Raw genomic sequence first — 22,805 nt, forward strand, 5'->3', positions numbered from 1 at the left:
CCCCTCCTTGTTTATTCTAATAAATACATTTTTGCACAATTTATGCTCCCTCTTTTTCTCCTGTTCTCATATCAAAATATATCCACAGATAATATAAGGCTGTGTAATTATTGTTGGAGAAGTTGCAGTCCATCAGGATCCATATATCGCATTTATGCAGATGTCCAGATCCCTTTATTCATTAAGTGAAACAGTAGCCATCTACAATGGATGAGGTCTGTCTCTGCCTCGACGCGTTTCCCCAAGTGAGTGGTTCATCAACAGGCTACAAAGACAAGTGTAGTCTATCAGAGACCATACAGCCATCGATATACAAGGCACATAAGGCCACACATGAGCCACACTTGAAGCACCATTGGTTTATTTGGGAGCCAGGTTATTGATTTTTCTGGAGCCACAAAGTGGTTGTGTGTGAGACAGTCCCGCAAGGAACGAGTTCTCCGAAAAGTCACAGACAGTTCTACACCAATCGCATCCGCGATACCATTATCCATTTTAAGGATCCCCCAGTGCTGTTCAAGTATCCGTCTTATTTGATTCACCCCCTTTGTAAAGGTATTAATGAATCTTATTTTCTCACTCCTCTCCTCTTTGTTTGGGAACAAGAAGTTTATTTCGATTCTGTTTGAGAGAATAATGATAGGCGTACCTCAGAATGTAGTTTGGATATCCCTTATCCCGAAAACGTTCCCTCAGATCTTTCGCTTTTTCAACGAACTCATCCTGACTGGAACAGTTCCGTCTCAGGCATAAGTGCTGACCCTTTGGGATCCCATGCTTGAGAGGAAAAAGATGCTGACTGTTCCAGTTCAGGAGTGAGTTTGTCGCAGTGGCCTTCCTGAAAATAGTTGAAGTTAACCCTCGGGATCTACTGAAACCAAAAGGTCTAAAAAGGATAGCTGTTTTGGACGGATAACATATGTAAATGTAAGACCTATGTAATTACAATTTAGATGCCGAACAAAGTTCAAAAACTCTTCCTGGGGTCCCTTCCAATAAGCAAAAAGACATAGTCTATAAAACATGTCCAGATTTCAATTTCTGCCAAAATGACTGGAACTGTGGAGACCCTGCCCCAATGACTGGAACTGAGCGGGCTCCTCCCCAATAATTGTAACTCGCCCCAAAGAATAGAACTGTGCCAGCCCCACCCCAAAGTCTGGAACTGTGCAGGCCCCCCCTCAATATCTGGAACTGTGAAGGCCCGCACCAATGACTGGATTTGTGAAGACCTTGCCTCGATGAATGGAATTGTGTAGGCACGACCTCAATAACTGGAACTGTGCAGGTCCCACCCCAATGACTGGAACTGTGCAGGTATCACCCCAATGTCTGGAACTGTGCAGGCACCGCCGCAATGACTGGAACTATACAGGCACCGCCCCAATGACTAGAACTGTGCAGGCATGGCCCCAATGACTGGAATTGTGCAGACCTTGCCTCGATGACTAAAATTGTGTAGGCACCACCCCAATGACTGGAACTGTGCAGGCACCGCCCCAATGACTGGAACGCATATATAGATACCTGGGATGTTCCATGTAGTGATATAAATATATAAATGAAACTCAGCATCAGAACATGTGTAAAAATGTAATACATTTATTTAACAGATGTGCTGATATTGATCTACAATGTCCCAATTACATTAATACACAGTAAAACTGCAAGTGGCAGCACATAGAATGAAAATCACATATACAATGCAGTGGAAAAGGTAGAGTGCTCTGTACATAAAAAAAAAGTACTATCAAACATTACCTATAGTAATAACTGAATCACAATGACAGATTCCCCAGTAATACCACAATCATTATTCTGTGATGTCCTCACAATGTCACTATGAATCCTGGTGTGACAGCCCCATCAGAGATCTTCACTGTTCAGCATGAAGCACACCCTGCTCCACTACTTGATTCTCTGGCTTTATTAGTGACTCCTGAGTTAATTTCTTCCTCTATGTCTTTCATCATCTTCCAATCATGGCGAGCACTTTCCAGCAATTCCGGGTTGAAAATCACATCTAATGCAGTCATTGCCAATGATTTTGCAGTCCGAAGTGTGTAAAACTGAGCTTCTTCTGAGCCTGTTAAAATGCCAAATACAATGAGAAAGAAGGAATACATAATGATTTACAGTCATATTCAGGATATCTATCCAATGATCAGATATTTTGTAGGCAACCTGCCTGCAGCGTTTTAGGAAAGCAACCAGACGTGGTGTATAGGTCGGTGATCAACAATCAAAACATTAACTATATCATCCTGCTTCATTGCAGAAAAATCCATTCTTTTATTCATATGTAAATTAGACTGCAAGTGCACTGGACATTGCATGTGCACCTGTGGTCTACAGCTCCTCTTTAGTGCTCCCCACCAGGCACCTCCCACAGGGACATGACTGACAGTAGAAACAAAGCCTGTAGCCTGTGTACACATAGTCACAGATAACATCTTCTGTGTCTACAACCAATCAAACTTTATACACTGGTAATACAGTAGGTCTTGAGGTGGACAGTAATACAATACTTGTGCTAGACAAGCTCCCTCAAGTGTGATCCGATGAGATGTCTTCTCCTATCGCCAACCCCAGTTGTAAGTGGCAACCTGTATTCCTCTACCTCTGACCCCATGCACTCCTCTGCCTAGACAACACAGACATCGCTATCTCTGTACAAGGAAAGATCACAAACCAATAGTGTAATTACATGTTACTCGAGTTTCACCTAGGTTGGCTTCATCTGGGGCATAAAATCAATCTAGATGTCGATGACCGGTAGAGAAGTGCATATGGTCAGAGGCAGAGAAAAATGGATAGCCACTTATGACTGAAACTGATAAGACATTTCAACTGTTCACATTCATGGGAGTATGCCGAAGCGGCATCCTGCATTACTGCTGGGAAAAAGTACACTTTAATTGATGCCGCCCCAGGATCCCTGCAGCATTGGTGTGGGATACGCCATACATTACACTATAATACTGGATGAATTCTACACACTAGTAACAGTGTTACCATCATGTTTTCATGATTAAAAAGCAGAGAGGTAAAATTAATATTTGTTAGAAATGAATGAACTTAAAGTACCCTAGATCCACACACAACTCCACACATCCAAGGTTATGCAGAGACTTGTGATTTATTATACATTATTTTACTTTTTCTTTTTAACCTGCATCTGGAAACTTCGATCTGTAGGAGTAACCACATGATAAAAGACGTATAGGGTGCGTTCAAGTGCGTTTGGCAAATTTATCGTAATTTTTTGGGGTGGCACACAACAGCTGAAAGATGCTCCAAATTCACTCATGCCTCTTAATTCATTAATATGGATATGAATTACCGTATTATTTGTTTTTTAAGACGCACCGGATTATAAGACGCACCCCAAATTCAGAGCAAACGGTGAAAAAAAAATGGGGTTCATCTTATAATCTGGTGGTGTCTTAACGGAGGGGGCAGCAGCAATGGTGGAGACAAGTCACAGGAGGCAGGGGCGGTGGGTGTCCTAGGAACTGTGGACTGTGCTGGGGCTGCGGTGGAGGCTGAGGCGGAGGCAGCCGTGCTGGTGCTGAGGTAGCTGTGCTGTGTCTCAGGCTGCGGAGGCGGCTGCGGCCAGTGAGGGCTTCAAAGAAATGGCGCCCGGAGTCCGGGCAGATTGAGCTCTCGGCTCAATGGCAAGCAGAGATCTCATCTGCGCAAGCACCACCTCCAGTTGGCATTTTCTTTAAGTCTGCTGCTGGAGATTAATGGGCCAGAGGCGGCGCTTGCACAGATGAGAGCTTAATCTGAGAGCTCCTTTTGTGCACACGCTCACTCTGGGCAGCATTATTTGAAGTCCTCACCACACACCCTGCAGCGCCAGTCCAGCCACGGGAGACCACCCACAGTCGCCCCAAGCACCAGCCGCCGGAGATTAAGCACAGCTGCCACAGCACCAGCCGCCGGAGACCACGCACAGCCTCTCCAGTAAAAGCCGCGACAGACCCAGAACAGCCGCCTCAGCACCAGCCACCGGAGATTCTGCACAGCCGCCGTAGACCCCGCACAGCCGCCGCATTCCTCAGCCTCTTGTGACCCCTCTGCACCACCCAGGTAAGCTACATTCAGATTATAAAACGCACCCCTCACTTTCCTCCTAAACGTTTTGGAGGAAAAGTGTGTCTTATAATCGGGAAAATACGGTAAATCTGAAACCTTAGAAGTCTTTGAACCATTCAGCCTGATTGTGCTCAGCAGACCCCTACTGATTACAGCTTCTGACATCTCTGCCACAATCAGAATGTCAAAACAATCACTGATCTCGGGGAGACCAGCCAGAGAAAACACTGCCGGCAGCCAACAAGGGCGCTCAATACAGTGAAATCCTAGGTGCATTGCCCCCTGGGAAATATGCAAATCAAAAAAGTCTGTGGAGCCTCCGTTAGGAGTCTCAACACAGAAACTAGCCAGATATCTCTCCGGGAAGGACCTAGCCAAGGAGTGGCTCTTTTTAGTAGACCACCATAACCACCATATTAACCCTTTCACGACCGGCCGATTTTTCGCTTTCCGTTTTTTTTTTTCGCCATTCTTTTTCTGAGAGACGTAACTTTTTTATTTTTCAGTGAATATGGTCATGTGAGGGCTCATTTTTTGCGGAACGAGCTGTACTTTTAAATGAAACCATCAGTTTTACCATATTGTGTACTAGAAAATGGCAAAAAAATTCCAAATGCTGAAAAATTGCAAAAAAAGTGCGATAGCACTATGGTTTTTGAGATATTTTATTCACTGTGTTCACTATATGGTAAAACTGATGTGTGGGTGTGATGCCTCAGGTCAGTGCGAGTTCGTAGACACCAAACATGTATAGGTTTACTTTTATATAAGGGGTTAAAAAAAAATCGGAAGTTTGTCCGAAAAAAGTGGCGCACGTTTTACGCCATATTCCGTGACCCGTAGCGTTCTCATTTTTCGGGATCTTAGGCTCAATGATGGCTTATTTTTTGCGTCTCGAGCTGACGTTTTTAACGGTACCATTTTTGCGCAGATGCTACGTTTTGATCGCCTCTTATTGCATTTTGCGCAAAAGTTGTGGCGACAAAAAAACGTCGTTTTGGCGTTTGGAATTTTTTTGCCGCTACGCCGTTTACTGATCAGATTAATTGATTTTATATTTTGATAGATCGGGCGTTTCTGAACGCGGCGATACCAAATGTGTGTATATTTTTTATTTTTTTAACCCTTTAATTTTCAATGGGGCGAATGGGGGGTGATTTGAACTTTTAGGTTTTTTTGTTTTTTTTTAATTTTTTAAAACTTATTTTTTTACTTTTTTTTTTTATTTTACTAGTCCCCCTAGGGGGCTATTGCGATCAGCATTCCGATCGCTCTGCAGTATCTGCTGATCACAGCTGGAAGGCTGTAAACAGCAGATACGCTGTCTTTCTCTTTTGCTGTGCCCCGGGCACAGCGAAAGTGAAACCAATTCATGTGTAGTACAGGAGTCATCACATGACCCTGTACTACCATGACAACTATCGGGAGTCACGTGATCGCGTCACGTGACTTCCGGTTTCGGCGGTAAGTAAAACTTTACCGCGATTGCGCTTATAATGGCGCTGTCATGTATTGACAGCGCCATATAAGGGGTTAATCGGCACGAGCAGATAACGATTCTGCTCGTGCCTAGCAGGCACACATCTCAGCTGTGAAAATCAGCTGAGATGTGTGCCGATCGCGGCATGCTGCCGCCGGAGGACCACGGGCAGTAAGATTATGTCATTTAGGACGTAATTTTACGGCCCGCGGTCGTTAAGGGGTTAAGTGGCCCTTTAAGTCAATATCCAACTCTTTGACGAGTTTAAAGATATGACAAGGGAAATACCAAGGCCAGGTATCCATCCACAGACAGCTGTTTTTGGGTATTGCCCCTCATCAGTGTGGAGTAGGATTCTGGCCAGGTGGGAGCAATGCCTAGTAGACCAACAAGACAAAACAATCATAGGATTTCACTATATTGAGCGCCCTTGTTGGCTGCCGGCAATCAGAATGTAACATGGGAGTGACCCTTAAAAGTATCAGAACAATTTAAGGAGAAGCAAGAAGAAAATGAAAAGTAAAAAAAGACCCAAGGTCATGTTGTGTGAATCATCCTCAACAGCAAAAATGAGCGCACCATTATATAAAATTACCTGAGGCTGTAGTATATTCTGCAGTGTGATTAAGAGCATCAGAACCAATGTAGAAATAGGGATGAATTCCAGGAACTTCAAAGGTCACATTCCCAAAATCTGTTGAACCTAGAAGAAGGACATAAGGTAGAAAAGTATACACCATGTATAGGTAATGCTAGAACTGTATGCTGCCTTGATTGCGCTAATACTACCTTCTATCATCTCTTTTTATGCTATATTAAAAAGGAGTCTGCCACCAAGTTTTGCCACCTAAACTGAGAGCAGCATAATGTAGAGACAGAGATCCTGATTCCAGTGATGTGTCACTTACTGTTCTGCCTAGCTTAGTTTTCATAAAATCATTGTTTTATCAGCAGGAATTATCACTAGAGGACTACTTGGCCTGCTGCTAGGTAGTCCTACCATGTCCCCACCATTGATTGGCACACTGTGCATAGGCAAAAAGCTGCTAATCAGTGGTGTAGGTGTGGTTATACAGAGCTCAGCATTCAGAGAGAACTGGTAAATTTGCAGAGGACAAATGAGTTTTTAATCAAAGTTAGTGACACCACTGGAATTAGGGTCTCTGCCCCTACATCATGATGCTTTCGGATGGCATTAGCAAAAACCTGGGAAAAGGCAATAAGCTTTAATAAAGGAATAAAAAATATTTATAAAATAAATTAAATATAATATGCATCCACTGAAACTTTCTGCACATTTCGATCTTACCTGACAGAGCGTTTAACACCAGGTCATCATTTGTGAACTGCATTCCCAGTTGTTTGCCATTCTCTATGTATGCTTTCGCAAGAGTATTGTTTGGAAGCACATTATAGTAATCATGACTAGGAAAACATAACTCCACCTAAAAGAGATAGATTGGCGTAAGCAGCAAGAAGACAAATATCAATTGCAACAATGCTGCACTGTGTTAGGCTGGCCATTTACAATAATGAACACTTGTGACATATCTTTCCTCAGACCCCCATACACATGTATGCTCAGCTTGTCCAAGTGTGCATGTGTTTTCAGCATGAGTAAGCCACCCCCAGATACCTCTCTGAGAGCAAAAGGATCAGGCAATTTGGAGACCAACTGCCTGATCTTTATCTTCCTCCACATCTGCCATTCGGGGTGAGCTGGAAGATAAAGCCACACGGGTGAAGGCTGGTATTCTCAGGATGGGGAGCCCCACGTTATGGAGAGCCCCCCTAAAAATATTAGCCAGCAGCCGCCCGGAATAGCCGCATCCATTATATGCGACAGTCCCGGGACTCTACCCGGCTCCTCCCGAATTGCCCTGGTGCGGTGGCAATCTGAGTAATAAGGAGTTAATGGCAGCCCATAACTACCACTAAAGTCCTAGGTTAATCATGGCAGGCGTCTATTACACCCCCCCAATGATTAACCTGAAAAGTGAAAGTAAATAAACACATACACCCGAAAAAATCCATTATTTGGAATAAAATACAAAAAAAACCACCCTCTTTCACCACTTTATTAATCCCCAAATACCCCTCCAGGTCTGACGTAATCCACACGAGGTCCCACGATGCTTTCAGCTCTGCTACATCGGAAGCTGACAGGAGTGGCCGTAGAACACCGCCGCTCCTGTGAGCTCCACACAGAAACTGAAGTGAATGGCGCTGTCAGCAGTGACGTCACTGAGGTAGTGTCGGTGTGTGTGCGGTGATGATAGGAGCTGTAGTGCCTGTGTGTATGCGGTGATGATGGGGCGGTAGTGCCGGTGTGTGCAGTGATGATGGGGGTGGTAGTGCCGGTGTGTGCAGTGATGATGGGGGCTGTAGTGCCTGCGTGTGTGCAGTGATGATGGGGGCTGTAGTGCCTGCGTGTGTGCAGTGATGATGGGGCGGTCGTGCCTGCGCGTGTGCAGTGATGATGGGGCGGTCGTGCCGGCGTGTGTGCAGTGATGATGGGGCGGTCGTGCCTGCGTGTGTGCAGTGATGATGGGGGCGGTAGTGCAGGTGTCTGTGGTGATGATTTGGGCTCTCTCTGTCAGCTATAGAAAATTAACGCAACGTGTTATTTCACAGGAATCCGTTTCCTTTATTATCACACTATTTACAATGCATCAGTCACATGCGTCACACAACGCATTGTGACGGATGCCAAACAACACATGTGTGAAAGTAGCCTTAGCTTGGGAAATTTCTAATCTGGCAGACTTGCCCTGGTCAACTGGAAGTATTTAAGCGTATGAAGAGGTAGCCCACACAGACTCACCAAACACTTAAGTGTGCGCGGCACAACACCTTTCCTTTTTTAATCACTCACCACTAGAGTGCACAAGAAATGAGCACTGATAACTTCATGAATGGATTCACTTAGTCAGGCAACTGCACACCAACATAAAGTCAGTGGCACAATGGCATTGGCTAAAGTGGAGTGAGGCTTACCCCTACTGAACTCTTAGCATGGAAACACATTTCCTGCAGTGATTCATCATGTTTCCCAATCTGACAGTCCAATGGACTATCCCGGGTGACTATCCATAGAAAGCTACCTTATACTGTATAATGCCTATTACAAATTTGGTGCAGTAGATATAACCGTATGGGTTAGGCCCAAATGTTATAGAACTTGTCCACCCCTTCTAAAATACAATAGCACTCATTGTAAAATAAAACACCCTATACTCACCTCCCATACCAGCGATGTTGTCATTTGGTCTCCTGAGAGATATTGTTTCGTCACATAAGCCCTTCAGCCAATCAGCAGTTGCTATTTAGCAGATGTGATCTTACTTCCTTTGGATGAAACTCGGGTGTACAAAGGAGATGTGAGCTCTGCAGCCCATTAGTGACTGCTGATTGCCTGCAGGGCTCCATGGCATAAGAATGTGAGCCGGTATGGGAGGCGAGTAGATTACCAAAATGTATTCACATGCACTCCATAATATTTCTGTAAGCTTTCAAAGAAAAGTGGAGGGATGTCCAATCTTATATTGATGACCGTGGATTCAAAATGGGGTGACCCCCTAGCTCATACTAGTAGATGTGATCACCCAAATAGTTTTGGCTATATAGCAGGGCAATGTGCAATTCTCCCTCATCTTGGCTCTAGAATTTCTAAAATACGAATTCACTTACACTGATTACACGGTCACCTAATTGAATTCAGTGTTTTACTAATAGTTGCAATAATTGTCCCAAGAAAGGTCCCTTTTCATTAAAAGTAAAACAAAGTACAAAACATAATCCATTTATAGTAGAAGAGTAGCCCTGGATAAGGACAAGATCTAACCTTTGGGACCTCACTGGTAGCAGAAACTGACAGATCTTTTCTAGGAAGTTGTACTACAAACAAAGGATTGAAAAACGGGCTTTCTGCACACCTCAAAAGGAAATGTCCTAGTGTTTAAAGCAGGTTCTTAAAGAGGTTGTCCACTAAATTTACATTGATAGTCATCAATGTCTGGTCGGCCGGGAGCAGACACCCGAAACCCCGCCGATCAACTGTTATTGGTGGTGGCAGCAGGAAATCCTCAGTTCTGGAGCTGCTCAGTCAACTGATAGCGACCCCAGTCAGGTACTACACATGCACCTCCCATTCAAATCAATAGGAGGCAGATGTGCAGTACCTGGCCACTATCAGATGGAGCAGCTCCAGAACTGAGCATTTCTGGCCTCCTGCTGCCACTAGCAGCACAGGCGACAGCTGATTGATCGGCTGGACCCCAGCCAATCAGACATTGAGGACCTATCCTAATAATAGGCAATGTTAAAGTAGCGGCCATCCTCTTTAAAAGTTACTTTTAAAAAAAAAATTCCAACATCCCAATTTCTATAAAAATAAATAGTAATCTTGCAATTTTCATACTGGCCACAGGGACTTTTTTTTAGACTCTTACTTTGTGTCCTTTCGCAAAGTTTTCTTACCAGTAGAGGCAAAATTACAACCTTTATACATCTATACACAGCTGATAAAGCTATAACCTGTGCACACACTCATTAGATGCTTGAATACAAAAAGATAAGGTCAGGATGTGACCATTCTGAATAATGTACATGTGATGGTCACTGAACAAAAGGAAGTATGAGTCTAAGACAGCATCAAACATAAAATTAAAGAAAAACAAACATTTAACACAAAAACCTGATTTAGTCAATACGTAATTTTCTGATGATAGCTATTCTTTAAGTGGTCCAGTCCAGATCAGATATACTATGATTGGGACCTCTGCAGCTGCATAGGGGCCCTGCAAACAATGCGGACACTGCTGCCTCCTAGATTAACCTTGAGTTTTCCAAATCATATGTATTACAGCAAAGATGGGCTGCAGTGTGTGCATCGCCCAGGCCAAAAACGAATACTCTACCAGGATACCGCTAAACCTCCAGTAAGTGGAGGCATCACAGGTGCAGAAGCATTAAAAATATATATATACAGACCAAATGTTTGGACACACCGTCTCATTCAAAGAGTTTTCTTTATTTTCATGACTCTGAAAACTGTAGATTCACATTGAAGACATCAAAACTATGAATTAACACATATGGAATGAAATACTTAACAAAAAAGTGTGAAACAACTGAAAATATGTCTTATATTCTAGGTTCTTCAAAGTAGCCACCTTTTGCGTTGATTACTGCTTTGTACACTTTTGGTATTCTCTTGATGAGCTTCAAGAGGTAGTCACCGGAAATGGTTTTCACTTCACAGGTGTGCCCTATCAGCTTTAATAAATGGGATTTCTTGCCTTATAAATCGGGTTGGGACCATCAGTTGTGTTGTGCAGAAGTCTGGTGGATACACAGCTGATAGTCCTACTGAATAGACTGTTAGAATTTGTATTATGGCAAGAAAAAAGTAGCTAAGTAAAGAAAAACGAGTGGCCATCATTACTTTAAGAAATGAAGGTCAGTCAGTGCAAAAAATTGGGAAAACTTTGAAAGTGTTCTCAAGTGCACTGACAAAAACCATCAAACGCTACAAAGAAACTGGCTCACATAAGGACCGCCCCAGGAAAGGAAGACCAAGAGTCACCTCTGCTGCGGAGAATAAGTTTATCCGAGTCACCAGCCACAGAAATCGCAGGTTAACAGTAGCTCAGATTAGAGACCAGGTTAATGCCCCACAGAGTTCTAGCAGCAGACACATCTCTAGAACAACTGTTAAGAGGAGACTTTGTGCAGCAGTCCTTCATGGTAAAATAGCTGCTAGGAAACCACTGCTAAGGACAGGCAACAAGCAGAAGAGACTTGTTTGGGCTAAAGAACACAAGGAATGGACATTAGAATTGGAAATCTGTGCTTTGGTCTGATGAGTCCAAATTTGAGATCATTGCATCCAACCACCATGTCTTTGTGGGATGCAGAAAAGGTGAACGGATGGACTCTACATACCTGTTTTCCACCGTAAAGCATGGAGGAGGAGGTGTGATGGTGTGAGGGTGCTTTGCTGGTGACACTGTTGGGGATTTATTCTAAATTGAAGCCGTACTGAACCAGCATGGCTACCACAGCATCTTGCAGCGGCATGCTATTCCATCCGGTTTGCATTTAATTGGACCATCATTTATTTTTCAACAGGACAATGACCCACAACACACCTCCAGGCTGTGTAAGGGCTATTTGACTAAGAAGGAGAGTGATGGGGTGCTACGCCAGATGACCTGGCCTCCACAGTCACCAGACCCGAACCCAATTGAGATGGTTTGGGGGGAGCTGGATTGCAGAGTGAAGGCAAAAGGGCCAACAAGTGCTAAGCATCTCTGGGAACTCCTTCAACACTGTTGGAAGACCATTTCCGGTGACTACCTTTTGAAGCTCATGAGGAGAATGCCAAGAGTGTGCAAAGCAGTAATGAAAGCAAAAGGTGGCTACTTTGAAGAACCTAGAATATAAGACATATTTTCAGTTGTTGCACACTTTTTGGTTAAGTATTTCATTCCACATGTGTTAATTCATAGTTTTGATGCCTTCAATGTGAATCTACACTTTTCAGGGTCATGAAAATAAAAAAAACTCTTTGAATGAGACTCCGGACCCCATATAAGTCTATGAGGAGAATCCAGCTATTAAAAATGTGGTGGCGGAAGGGAGAGGGGGGGCTAGGAGCAAGTGCGTTGTAACTGCTTCCACGGCCGCTCATTACCTTCATTGCATATGCACTGCTTTCCCTGACCACCGGTGTCTGTGATTGGTTGCAGTCAGACACATCCCCACCCTGAGTGGCAACGTGTCATCTGACTGTTTCAAATCACAGACGCTTTGTGTGTATCGTGGTATAAAAAAAAAAAAAAAAGATAAAAATAAAATATGTGGCATAGGGTCCCTCCATATTATGATACCCAGCACAGATAAAGAATAAGGCTACAGATTGTATCCCCCAGCCGTGCGCTTATCTCGGCTGTGTATCAAAATAAGAGGAACTGTATGCAATTTTTTTTTATTAATTATTTTAATAAATACATTGAAAAACAGCGGCGTGCGTTCCCCAACTAATTTTAATACCCAGCCATGATAAAGCCCGACAGCTGGTATTCTCAGGCTAGAGAAACCCATGGTTATTGGGCTCCACCCAGCTTAAAAATAGCAGCCTGCAGCCGCCCAGAATTGTCACATCCATTAGATGCAACAATCCCAGCACTTTACCCAGCTCTTCACGATTTTCCTGGTGCAGTGGCAATCAGGGTAATAAGGGATTAATAACAGCCCACAGCCCTCACTAAGCCCTAGATTACATTGGAGGAGATGGAAGAAAAGGGTTAATCCACTCTGCCAGAATAAGATCACTGAAGATCAATGGGGATTAAGACATCTGATTTTATTGTTGTACACGTTTCAGAGCTGTACAACCCCTTCTCCAGGAACAAAATAAATAATGTACATTACACAGTCCATAGAGGACTCTCTATGGACTCCTCTGTAATGTACATTATTGATTTTGTTCCTGAGTAAGGGTCATACAGCTCCGAAACGCGTAGAACAATAAAATCAAATGTATTAATCCCCATTGCTCTTCAGTGATCTTATTCTGGCAGCGCGGATTAACCCTTTTCTTCCATCTCCTCCAATGCTATCTTCCTGGATTTTGCAGCAGCCTTCCTCAACACGTGGTTATAATGGTTGTGTCTATAACACAACTGCACCAGGTTAGTGCACCTAATTAAATTCTTTCTGGTACCACCGGATAAGACACCATTTGCGCTGCCCTTGTGTCATTTCAGTTTCACGACATAAGCCCAAGATTGTTAAGGATTTTTTTTCATGTAAACTGTTTTTATATGTATTTTTATATTGTTTGTAAACCTGGTCTGAGTAAATTCCTTGTCATGCACAGGTGCAATGAATAGGTGTTCAAGTGGTTTGAACTTTAAATGGTGTAGAAGCTCTGTTGCATGATAAGATATCTTCAGACTCTTTAGAGCAGGGGTCGGGAACCTATGGCTCGCGAGCCAGATATGGCTCTTTTGATGGCCGTATCTGGCTCGCAGACAGGGCTCCTACCTGTCTATGGGAAGGATCAGGGCCGGCGCCAGCACCCGGCTACTCAGGGGGGCCCGGTGGCCGCGCTGTCACCGCCCCCCGCCGAGGATCGAGCTTTCAATTGCATCGGCATCGCAGGTGCCGATACAATTGAGAGCAATGATGAGAGAGTGAGCGGCGCGCTCTCTCTCTTATCATTCTCCCCGCTGTGACTATCGGCGTTCTTCTGACAGCTCTGCAGCGAGCGCGGTGACGTCATCACTGCGCGCTTGCTGAGAGGTCAGCGAGCGACAGCAATGGACGATGCGCCGAGGAGACCGGATCAGCGGGGGAACGAGGAGACGTGAGCCGCCCCTCTACTGACACTGGGCTCCCCTGACTCACAGGCCGGCCACTACACAGCGGCACTAGTACACATAGGGGCCCGGCAGCCGCTCTGCGTCTATGTGTAGTGCTGCTGTGTAGTGGCCGAACTGTGAGTCAGGGGAGCCCAGTGTCAGTAGAGGGGCCCCTGACCTGGAGAGGCCACCAGCCATGTCTGAGCTGCAGGAGTGCTCTGACCTGCACAGCAGACGGAATCTCCATCCTGCAGGACCTGCGATGATGTCACGCCCATGTGACTGTGTGGGAGGAGACACAGGAGGCCGGGCAGAAAGCAAGAGAACTGAATCCTGAAGGAGATTTGGACACATGACTGGTAATAAGAAAAGAGGGGACATGAGGGGGGCTGCAGGGTGAGGGGCATATGAGGGCTGCAGACTGTGACAGAAGCATGTGAAGGGGTGCAGAGTGTTTGAGAGGGGTAAGTTGGGGTACAGGCAGGGTGAGATATGTGAGCAGGGTGTGTGAGATATGGGGGTGTATTGTGTGTGATATGGGGGGTGCAGGCTGTATGGGAAGCAGGGTATGTGACATATGGGGGTGTAGTGTGTGAGATCTGGGGGGTGCAGGCTGTATGGGAAGCAGTGTGTGTGTGTGTGGGATATGGGGGGTGCAGGCCGTATGGGGAGCAGTGTGTGTGTGTGTGATATGGGGGGTGCAGACTGTATGGGAAGCAGGGTGTGAGAGATATGGGGGTGTAGGCTGTATGGGAAGCAGGGTGTGTGAGATATGGGGGTGTAGTGTGTGTGATATGGGGGTGCAGGCTGTATGGGGAGCAGGGTATGCGACATATGGGGGTGTAGTGTGTGGGATATGGGGGGTGCAGGCTGTATGGGGAGCAGTGTGTGTGTGTGATATGGGGGGTGCAGGCTGTATGGGGAGCAGTGTGTGTGTGTGATATGGGGGGGTGCAGGCTGTATGGGAAGCAGGGTATGTGACATATGGGGGTGTAGTGTGTGAGATCTGGGGGGTGCAGGCTGTATGGGAAGCAGTGTGTGTGTGTGGGATATGGGGGGTGCAGGCTGTATGGGGAGCAGTGTGTGTGTGTGGGATATGGGGGCTGCAGGCTGTATGGGGAGCAGTGTGTGTGTGTGATATGGGGGGTGCAGGCTGTATGGGAAGCAGGGTGTCTGGGCCACTGACAGATACAATTGCTCCAGCGGTCACTTAGTACACAAAGGAGTGTTCCTCTCTGCTGCACTAAGCCACCGCTGGACCTAAACAATAATTCGCTGTAAAATAATAAAATAGATAATTGACATAACTGACAATGCGTTGTGTGACATGTCCAATATTCCAGCTTCTTTCTTCTGCGAATGCCTCAAAGCTGGCATTCTCTCAACATCAGGTGGGAAGAATGCCAGCTTCCAGTCATGCGCAGGAAAAAGAAGAAGCCAGACTGCTGGACTGATGTCATGCATCGCAAATTCACAATGTAAGTTATTTGATTTTTTTACTGCTAATTACCATTGTTTCAGTCCAGTTGTGGCTTTATACAGCAGGGAGGAGCATTCCTTGCTGTACTAAGTGAACATTGGAGCGATTGATCTGTCAATGGCCCTTTAAACATATTGTACGGCTCTCGCGGAATTATATTTCAAAATATGTGGCGTTTACGGCTCTCTTAGCCAAAAAGGTTCCTGACCCCTGCTTTAGAGGCTTGTGTCAGGTTTGTTAGTATCCATGAATAAGATTTAGTGACTAGCTTATTGTCGAAACACGTTCGCTTAGGATCTATTTCTTTGTTCTCTGTGCATACCTGTCCTCCAATTTATAATTTTTTTAAATAAATGGAATTTTTATACATCCCTTGAGTGCGGTCTGCTGGATTCACTGCCTCACTAGATTAGTAATGGGGAGGGTCTATGAGACCCCCATTACTAATTTGTATGTGAAAGTAAATAAAAACCAACACCAAAAAAAACACTTTATTAACCCTCAAAACACCCCTGCAGGCCCTAGGTAATCCACACGATTCCAGCTCTGCTACATCTGAATTGACAGAGCGCGATCATGGAACATGACCGTCCGCTGCGAACTTCAAGCAAAGACTGAGCCTCAGTGATCAGCTGTGATATCATTCAGGTAAGTTGCAGGCACAGCTGGTGGTTCCCAAGGCCTCCACCTGACCTCAGGCTACTTCATTAAACTCAGTGACCTCCCTTGAGGTGAGGTCACTGCCTTCACTAAGGTCAGATGCAGAAACAACTTGGTATACCAAAAGAATATAAGGACTTTATTATTCAGGCAATCAAAAAAATCCAAAAATGTACTGAGGTCAGGTTAGCTGTGATCACAGGTGGAGGGCTGTGGGAACTTCCAGCTGCTGACCGCTGAGGCTCAGTCTCTGCCTGAAGTCCGCAGCGGGCGGTCATGTTCCATAATCATGCTCTGACTTCAGATGTAGCAGAGCTGGCATGGTAGTGGGACCTCGTGTGGATTTACGTCGGACCTGCAGGGGTATTTTGGGGGTCAACTTTTTCTTTCTTTATTTTTACTGTACGATATAGACACGCAGACTATGTCTGTGATTGGAAGCTTCAGACACGTAGTCACTCAGCATGGGACGAGGGCAAGGTCTGACTGTGACCAATCACAGACGCCGGTGAGCGGGGAAAGCAGTGTATATGCAACGAAGGTAATGAGCGGCCCCAGAACTGAATGAACAGCTGTGGGTGCACTTACACCTGTGCCGGAGCCTCAGTAAGTATAGCGCTATTGCCTTATTATTTTTTTTATTTTTTTTGTATTTCCTGAGTGTTGAACACAGATCATTAGCCAGAATTCCCTAAGAATTTCGGGCACAAGTCCGGCACTCGGGAACGTTTGAAACCGCGCGGATCAGGTCTTTTATAATCAGGGTCCCCGCCCATCACTACCCACTGCACAATCATGACACAAATTTTTAGACTTTAAACACAAGGCCTTGAAGCAAAGCAACAAACTGGGAATATCTCTCGTAAGAGGTTATTGGGCAAATTTTCTGTAACTTTCTTGATAAGAATTTTTTTGTAAACTGATATCAATTTCTCATACTGACGAGTCTTCACGTTGACTATCTTACCTTACATCCAGTTGCTGTTGCCGCAGCAGTGAAGCAAGCACTAGCCTTTTCTTGTAGCTCCGCAAGATCTTTGCGTGATGGTGCTCGCAAATAAAATTCTAATTCAGTGTATGATGGAATGATGTTAGGTTTCACACCACCATTTTTTATTACTCCTGAAAGACAAAAAATATGCGTAGTTGAAGCGCACTGTCAATAAGCAGAGCACTAAAGTGTATTTACAAGGAATTTCCTACAATTTTAAAAACCTTTCAATTTGGGCTCAAAATACCAAATGTGCCACATCCATATTCCTGTTCCCCCATAACTGGCCGCCCACTGCGTCATGTGTCTATTGAAGATATGTGACGTCCTTAGTAATGTCTTCTCTGTATCCAAAGTTGTTGGTACGTGCCCCATTAATGCACATCAGGACCAGCACACAGTGACCAGAACACTGGTTACAGTTACCTATTTTGTACTTGTAAGCCCAAAGTGACAGATTTTGAAACATAAACCAATTGTAACTGTTAAGGGGATTGTCCAATAAACAACATATTCCACCAATCCACAGGGTAGATGACAAATGTATAATCACTAGGGGTGCCGCTCCAGAAACCCCCATCGGTCATTAGAAAAAGGACCATGTGAATGAAGCACTATTAAGCATTTGAAAGCACGTTAGGGAAGAAGTGATAACCTAACGATCAGCGGGGGTCTAAACCCCATCAATCCTAAAATGCCCAGTCCAAATAGAGCTTTAGCTATGCAAGCACCACTGTGTTCTTTCTAGGACTACTGGAAAAAGCGGAGCACTGTTCTAGTTGCAAAGCAGCTGGACCCCAGCAATCAAACATTTATCATCAATGCTTTGTATCGGTGATAAATGTTGTTTATGGAACAACCTCTTCAAGTGACTTTTGAACGTAGTGTTTTTCAGCATCCCAATAGTATACGGATTTAATGAATTTGCACTTAAGATATTTGGTCACAAATAGAAAGGTAACAAGTTTTTTAACATCATATGCAGTCACCTAATAAAGTGAATCTGTTACCTTAAACTGCATACATTATTATATGGATCTCTTAGACTTAATGAGGCTGATGTACTTACTTTGAAAACTGCTATGAATTAAGCTGTATTATTAAAATTGTTTACTCAGTAATATTAAAATTAACATTTTATGAATCCATCTAGCACTGGATTTATAAAATACTATCAGAAAGCAGGTTTTCGCTATGTAATTTGAGGACAGCATGCTGTAGGAGATAAAACACAAAATTCAACAATGTGTTTCTTATCAAAGTATGTTCTGTTGTTTACCTGCAATGATTGTTTTAGCATCAGGACCTTATCATTTCTTGAACTACACCAGCTACAGCAGTGTGTGCATGGTAGTCTGACACTCACCCTGCTGTGATAAATAACTCACTGTTTATAGACATTGTAAATAGAGAGCCTGGTATGGGCGGGGTTAGCTTTCACAGCTCGCCTGCATGACAAACCTAAAAAGCCTGATTGTGGCACAACTGTTGCACCCAGTAATCTAAGTAATACATTACTGGAATCAAGGTCTCTTTTTCTACATTTGCTGCTCTCAGATGAGGTAGCATAAATCTGGTGGTAGATTCCCTTTAAATTCTATCTGCAGGTAAATTACATTTATCAAGACAACATGTTCTTTTTAAAGGGAACCTGTCACCCCTTTTTTGGCCTATAAGCTGTGGCCACCAACACCGGGCTCTTATATACAGCATTCTAACATGCTGTATATAAGAGCCCAGGCCGGGGGTATAACATAAAAAACACTTTATAATACTTACCTAATGGTCGTGCAGTGGGCCTTATGGATGTTTCTGTAGTCCGGTGCCGACACCTCCTCTTTCGGCCATCTTCATCCTCTTTCTGAAGCCTGGGTGCATGATGTGGCTACATCATACACACTCGCTGGTCCTGCGCAGGCGGACTACAATACTTTGATCTGCCCTCAGGGCAGATCAGAGTGCGCCTGCTCAGGACTTGAATGCCAGCGAGTGTGTATTACGTCGGACGCGTCATGCACCGCGGCTAGAGAAGGAGGACGAAGATGGCCGAAAGAGGCGGCGCCCATTGGGCCCACAGCGCGACCGTTAGTTACGTATTCTAAAGTATTTTTTATGTTATACCCCCGGCCTGGGCTCTTATATACAGTATGTTAGAATGCTGTATATAAGAGCCTGGTGGTGGTGGCCGCAGCTTATAGGCCAAAAATACGGTGACAGGTTCCCTTTAATTTGGGAGTTCTGCCCTTGGTCACAGAATGACTAATGGATGAACCACTACCTATAGCATACCAACTTTTCCTGTCATGTTTTTCTCTTGTATGCTACATTTTTATCGCAGGTCTATATTGCAGGCTCAGGACCCGGGCGCATTCTATACCAGTCAAATGCTGGTCATGATAGCTTGCGCTGATCGCTGCAATTTAACCACTTAAATACTTATGTCAATCACTGACACCCGCATTTAAATAGCTTGTTTGTCTTGTGCACCCAATGACAGATTACCTTTAATACCAGAATTATAGAGCCATTATGAAATGGATTTTCAACATAGGTAAACCAGTGTCATGAGGTCTAAGAGCTGTATTTAATAATACATGCAGTTTGTATTGTGAAATCCGGTGACAGATCATCTTTAAAGTAAATGAACACTATATAACGGTATATAAACAAGTAACCATACAATGTAACTTCAGAAATAGAGCTACACGTGAAGCAAACGCCATTGGCCTTACATTGTTTATACATTAATAGGATAATCAATTCATTTCAATCCACATTCTGTCAAAAGCGATAAAGGCTCATATGCCTCTTCTGTTCTTAATGCTTCTTGATGAGATGTTACTACTAGTCTCTGTGACCTGATGTCACAGCACTGCTGCTGCTCCCAAGTGCTCCTGCTCCCTTTTGGGGCACTATATATCAGAGATCACAGGATTTAGCTTGCTTCTTGCCCCTCATGCAAGCTAACCCTCTGACCTAGCCTTGCCCTCGCAAACACAGATCAGAGGGCATGGCTTGTGCCTTTTCTCCATACATGCCAGCCCCCTGACCAAGGTTGAACAAGCAGTGTGGGGTTTGATGGCCCTCTCTTTGCTGTTCTCTCTTTGCATCTCCAGCACTAGCTTCATGCTCCTTGACAGGTCACATACAAGCTGTGAAGGTGCAGGTAGCGTAGATAAAGGCATGTCAGAACACATTATGCACTTTTGTGGCTCATTCTGCGCTCTTTCACAGCTCTTACAGCACAACAAGGGAGCATGAGGTGTACTGGGGTCATCAAGCTGGCATACAGTCAGGCATAAGCCTCTGTCAGGGGGGCTAAGTTGAATAAAGAGAAATATGTAAACCATGCCTTCTGATTTGGGACTGCAAAGAGAAGATTTGGTCATAGGGCTGGCTGGCATAAATAACAAGAAGCACCCCATGACCCCTGATCCGAAAAAATGTCTCAGAAAAGAATGGGAACACTCAGGAGCAGCAACAGTGCTGCGACATGAAGCGTCAGTGAGCAGTAGCAACATTACATGAAATGAAATATAAAACAGTTTTAGATAGAATGTAGATTGAAATCCATTTTCTTCTCCATGGTGTACCTCTTTAGCCATTAAAATTGAGGAGATACTTCCTCAGGGGATTCCTACTGAACTAAACAACTCTAAGGCTATGTGCCCACGGGAGCTTAATCCTGCGGATTTTGCCGCGGAAAACCTGCGGATTTATCTGCATTTTCCAGATAATTCCGCAGGTTTCAGCAAGTACAGACACTCCCCATGTTACCCTGTGGCATTTGGGGAGTGTCTGTGTCCATGCTGCGGAATGTGCGACTGCGGAATATGCTGCGGATGTCCCTCAGCCGCACATAACTGCATGTCAATTCTTTTTGCGGAATTACCTGCGGAAATCCCGGCGCTCCACTATGGAGATAGAGGCCGGGACTTCGCAGGTAATCTGCAGGTATGTCCGCAGGTTTACCGCAGCTATTCCGCTGGAATCCCGCAGCTAAAAATAGCTGCGGGTTCCGGGGATCAGCTGCAGGAAACCTGCGGACATAGCCGCGGATATATCCGCAGGTGCAAGCTCCCGTGGGCACACAGCCTTAGGCTATGTGCGCACGTTGCGTACTAGCCTGCAGAAATTTCTGCAGCGATCTGAAGAGCACATGTGCGCTTTAGATCGCTGCAGAAATGTCCGTAGTGAGCGCCGATTCCATGCGCTCTGCCTGCAGCTCCTGCCATAGACAGAGCAGGAGCTGCCGGCAAAGCGCAGGAAAGAAGTGACATGTCACTTCTTTTTGCGCAGCGCTTCGGCAGTAGCCGAAGCGCTGCGCACTGAGACGCCACGTGCGCACGGCCCCTGCACAATCTCCATAGACTGTGCAGGGGACGCAGGACGCATGCAGTTACGCTGCGCTGCAAAGCGCAGCGTAACTGCATGAATTTACGCAACGTGCGCACATAGCCTAAGTGTGAACCTGCACAAGCAATAACGTTTGTGTGGAATGTATCAATAATGTAATGTCCGATTCCACTATATGCTATAGAGATACAAGTGCTTCTCAATGTATTAGAATATCATCAAAAGTTATTTTTTTTTCAGTTATTCAATACAATCAGTGAAACACATATATTATATAGAGTCATTACAGAGTGATCTATTGCAAGTGTTTATTTCTGGTAATGTTGATGATTATAGCTTATAGTCAATGAAAACCCAAAAGTCATTATCTCAGAAAATTAGAATATTATATAAGACCAACTGAAAAATGATTTTAAACTCAGAAATGTTGGCCTACTGAAAAGTATGTACAGTAAATGCACTCAATACTTGGTCGGGGATCCTTTACATGAATTACTGCATCAATGTGGCGTGGATTAGAGGCAATCAGCCTGTGGCACTGCTGAGGTGTTATGGAAGCCTAGGTTGCTTTGATAGCAGCCTTCAGCTTGTCTGCATTGTTGAGTCTCTCATCTCCCTCTTGACAATATCCCACAGATTCTCTATGGGGTTTAGGTCAGGCGAGTTTCCTGGCCAATCAGGCACAGTGATACTGTGGTTATTAAACCAGGTATTGGTACTTTTGGCAGAGTGGACAGGTGCCAAGTCCTGCTGGAAATGACATTTCCATCTCCAAAAAACTTTTCAGCAGAAGGAAGCATGAAGTGCTGTAAAATTTCCTCGTAGACTGCTGCACTGACTTTGGTCTTGATAAAGCACAGTGGAACTACACCAGCAGATGACATGGCTCCCCAAACCATTACTGATTGTGGAAACTTCACATTAGATGTCAAGCAGCTTGGATTGTGGCCTCTTCACTCTTCCTCCAGACTCTGGGACCTTGATTTCCAAATTAAATGCTAAATTTACTTTCATCTGAAAAAAACACCTTGCACCACTGAGTAACAGTTCAGTTCTTTTTCTCCTTGGCCCAGGTAAGACGCTTCTGGCGTTGTCCATTGGTCATGTGTGGCTTGACACAAGGAATGCGACAGTTGTAGCCCATGTCCTAGATATGTCTGTGTGTAGCTCTTGAAGCACTGACTCCAGCAGCAGTCCACGGCTTCTGATTCTCCCCCAAATTTTTGAATGGCCTTTTCTAAACAATCCTATCAAGGCTGTGGTTATTCCGGTTGCTTGTGCACCTTTTTCTTCCACATTTTGGCCTTCCACTCATTTTTCCATGAATATGCTTGGATACAGCACTCTGTGAATAGCCAGCTTCTTAAG

The 22,805-nt window shown here is 44.6% G+C and overlaps 1 protein-coding gene across 1 annotated transcript in view; it reads right to left on the reverse strand.

Moving 5' to 3' along the window:
- Positions 1 to 1,581: 1,581 nt before the first annotated feature.
- The window catches only part of PM20D2 (peptidase M20 domain containing 2), a 41,486-nt gene continuing 20,262 nt past the window's right edge, over positions 1,582 to 22,805 (reverse strand). Inside the window, exons 4-7 of the mRNA XM_075338409.1 lie at positions 17,058 to 17,212; positions 6,891 to 7,026; positions 6,177 to 6,284; positions 1,582 to 2,086 (exon numbers count right to left, since the gene is read on the reverse strand). Of these exons, the coding sequence (XP_075194524.1) occupies positions 1,884 to 2,086; positions 6,177 to 6,284; positions 6,891 to 7,026; positions 17,058 to 17,212 (602 nt within the window). The 3' untranslated portion in view covers positions 1,582 to 1,883. The remainder of the gene's footprint in view (positions 2,087 to 6,176; positions 6,285 to 6,890; positions 7,027 to 17,057; positions 17,213 to 22,805) is intronic.

This window comes from Anomaloglossus baeobatrachus, chromosome 3, assembly GCF_048569485.1.
Source record: "Anomaloglossus baeobatrachus isolate aAnoBae1 chromosome 3, aAnoBae1.hap1, whole genome shotgun sequence".
NCBI lineage: Eukaryota > Metazoa > Chordata > Amphibia > Anura > Aromobatidae > Anomaloglossus > Anomaloglossus baeobatrachus.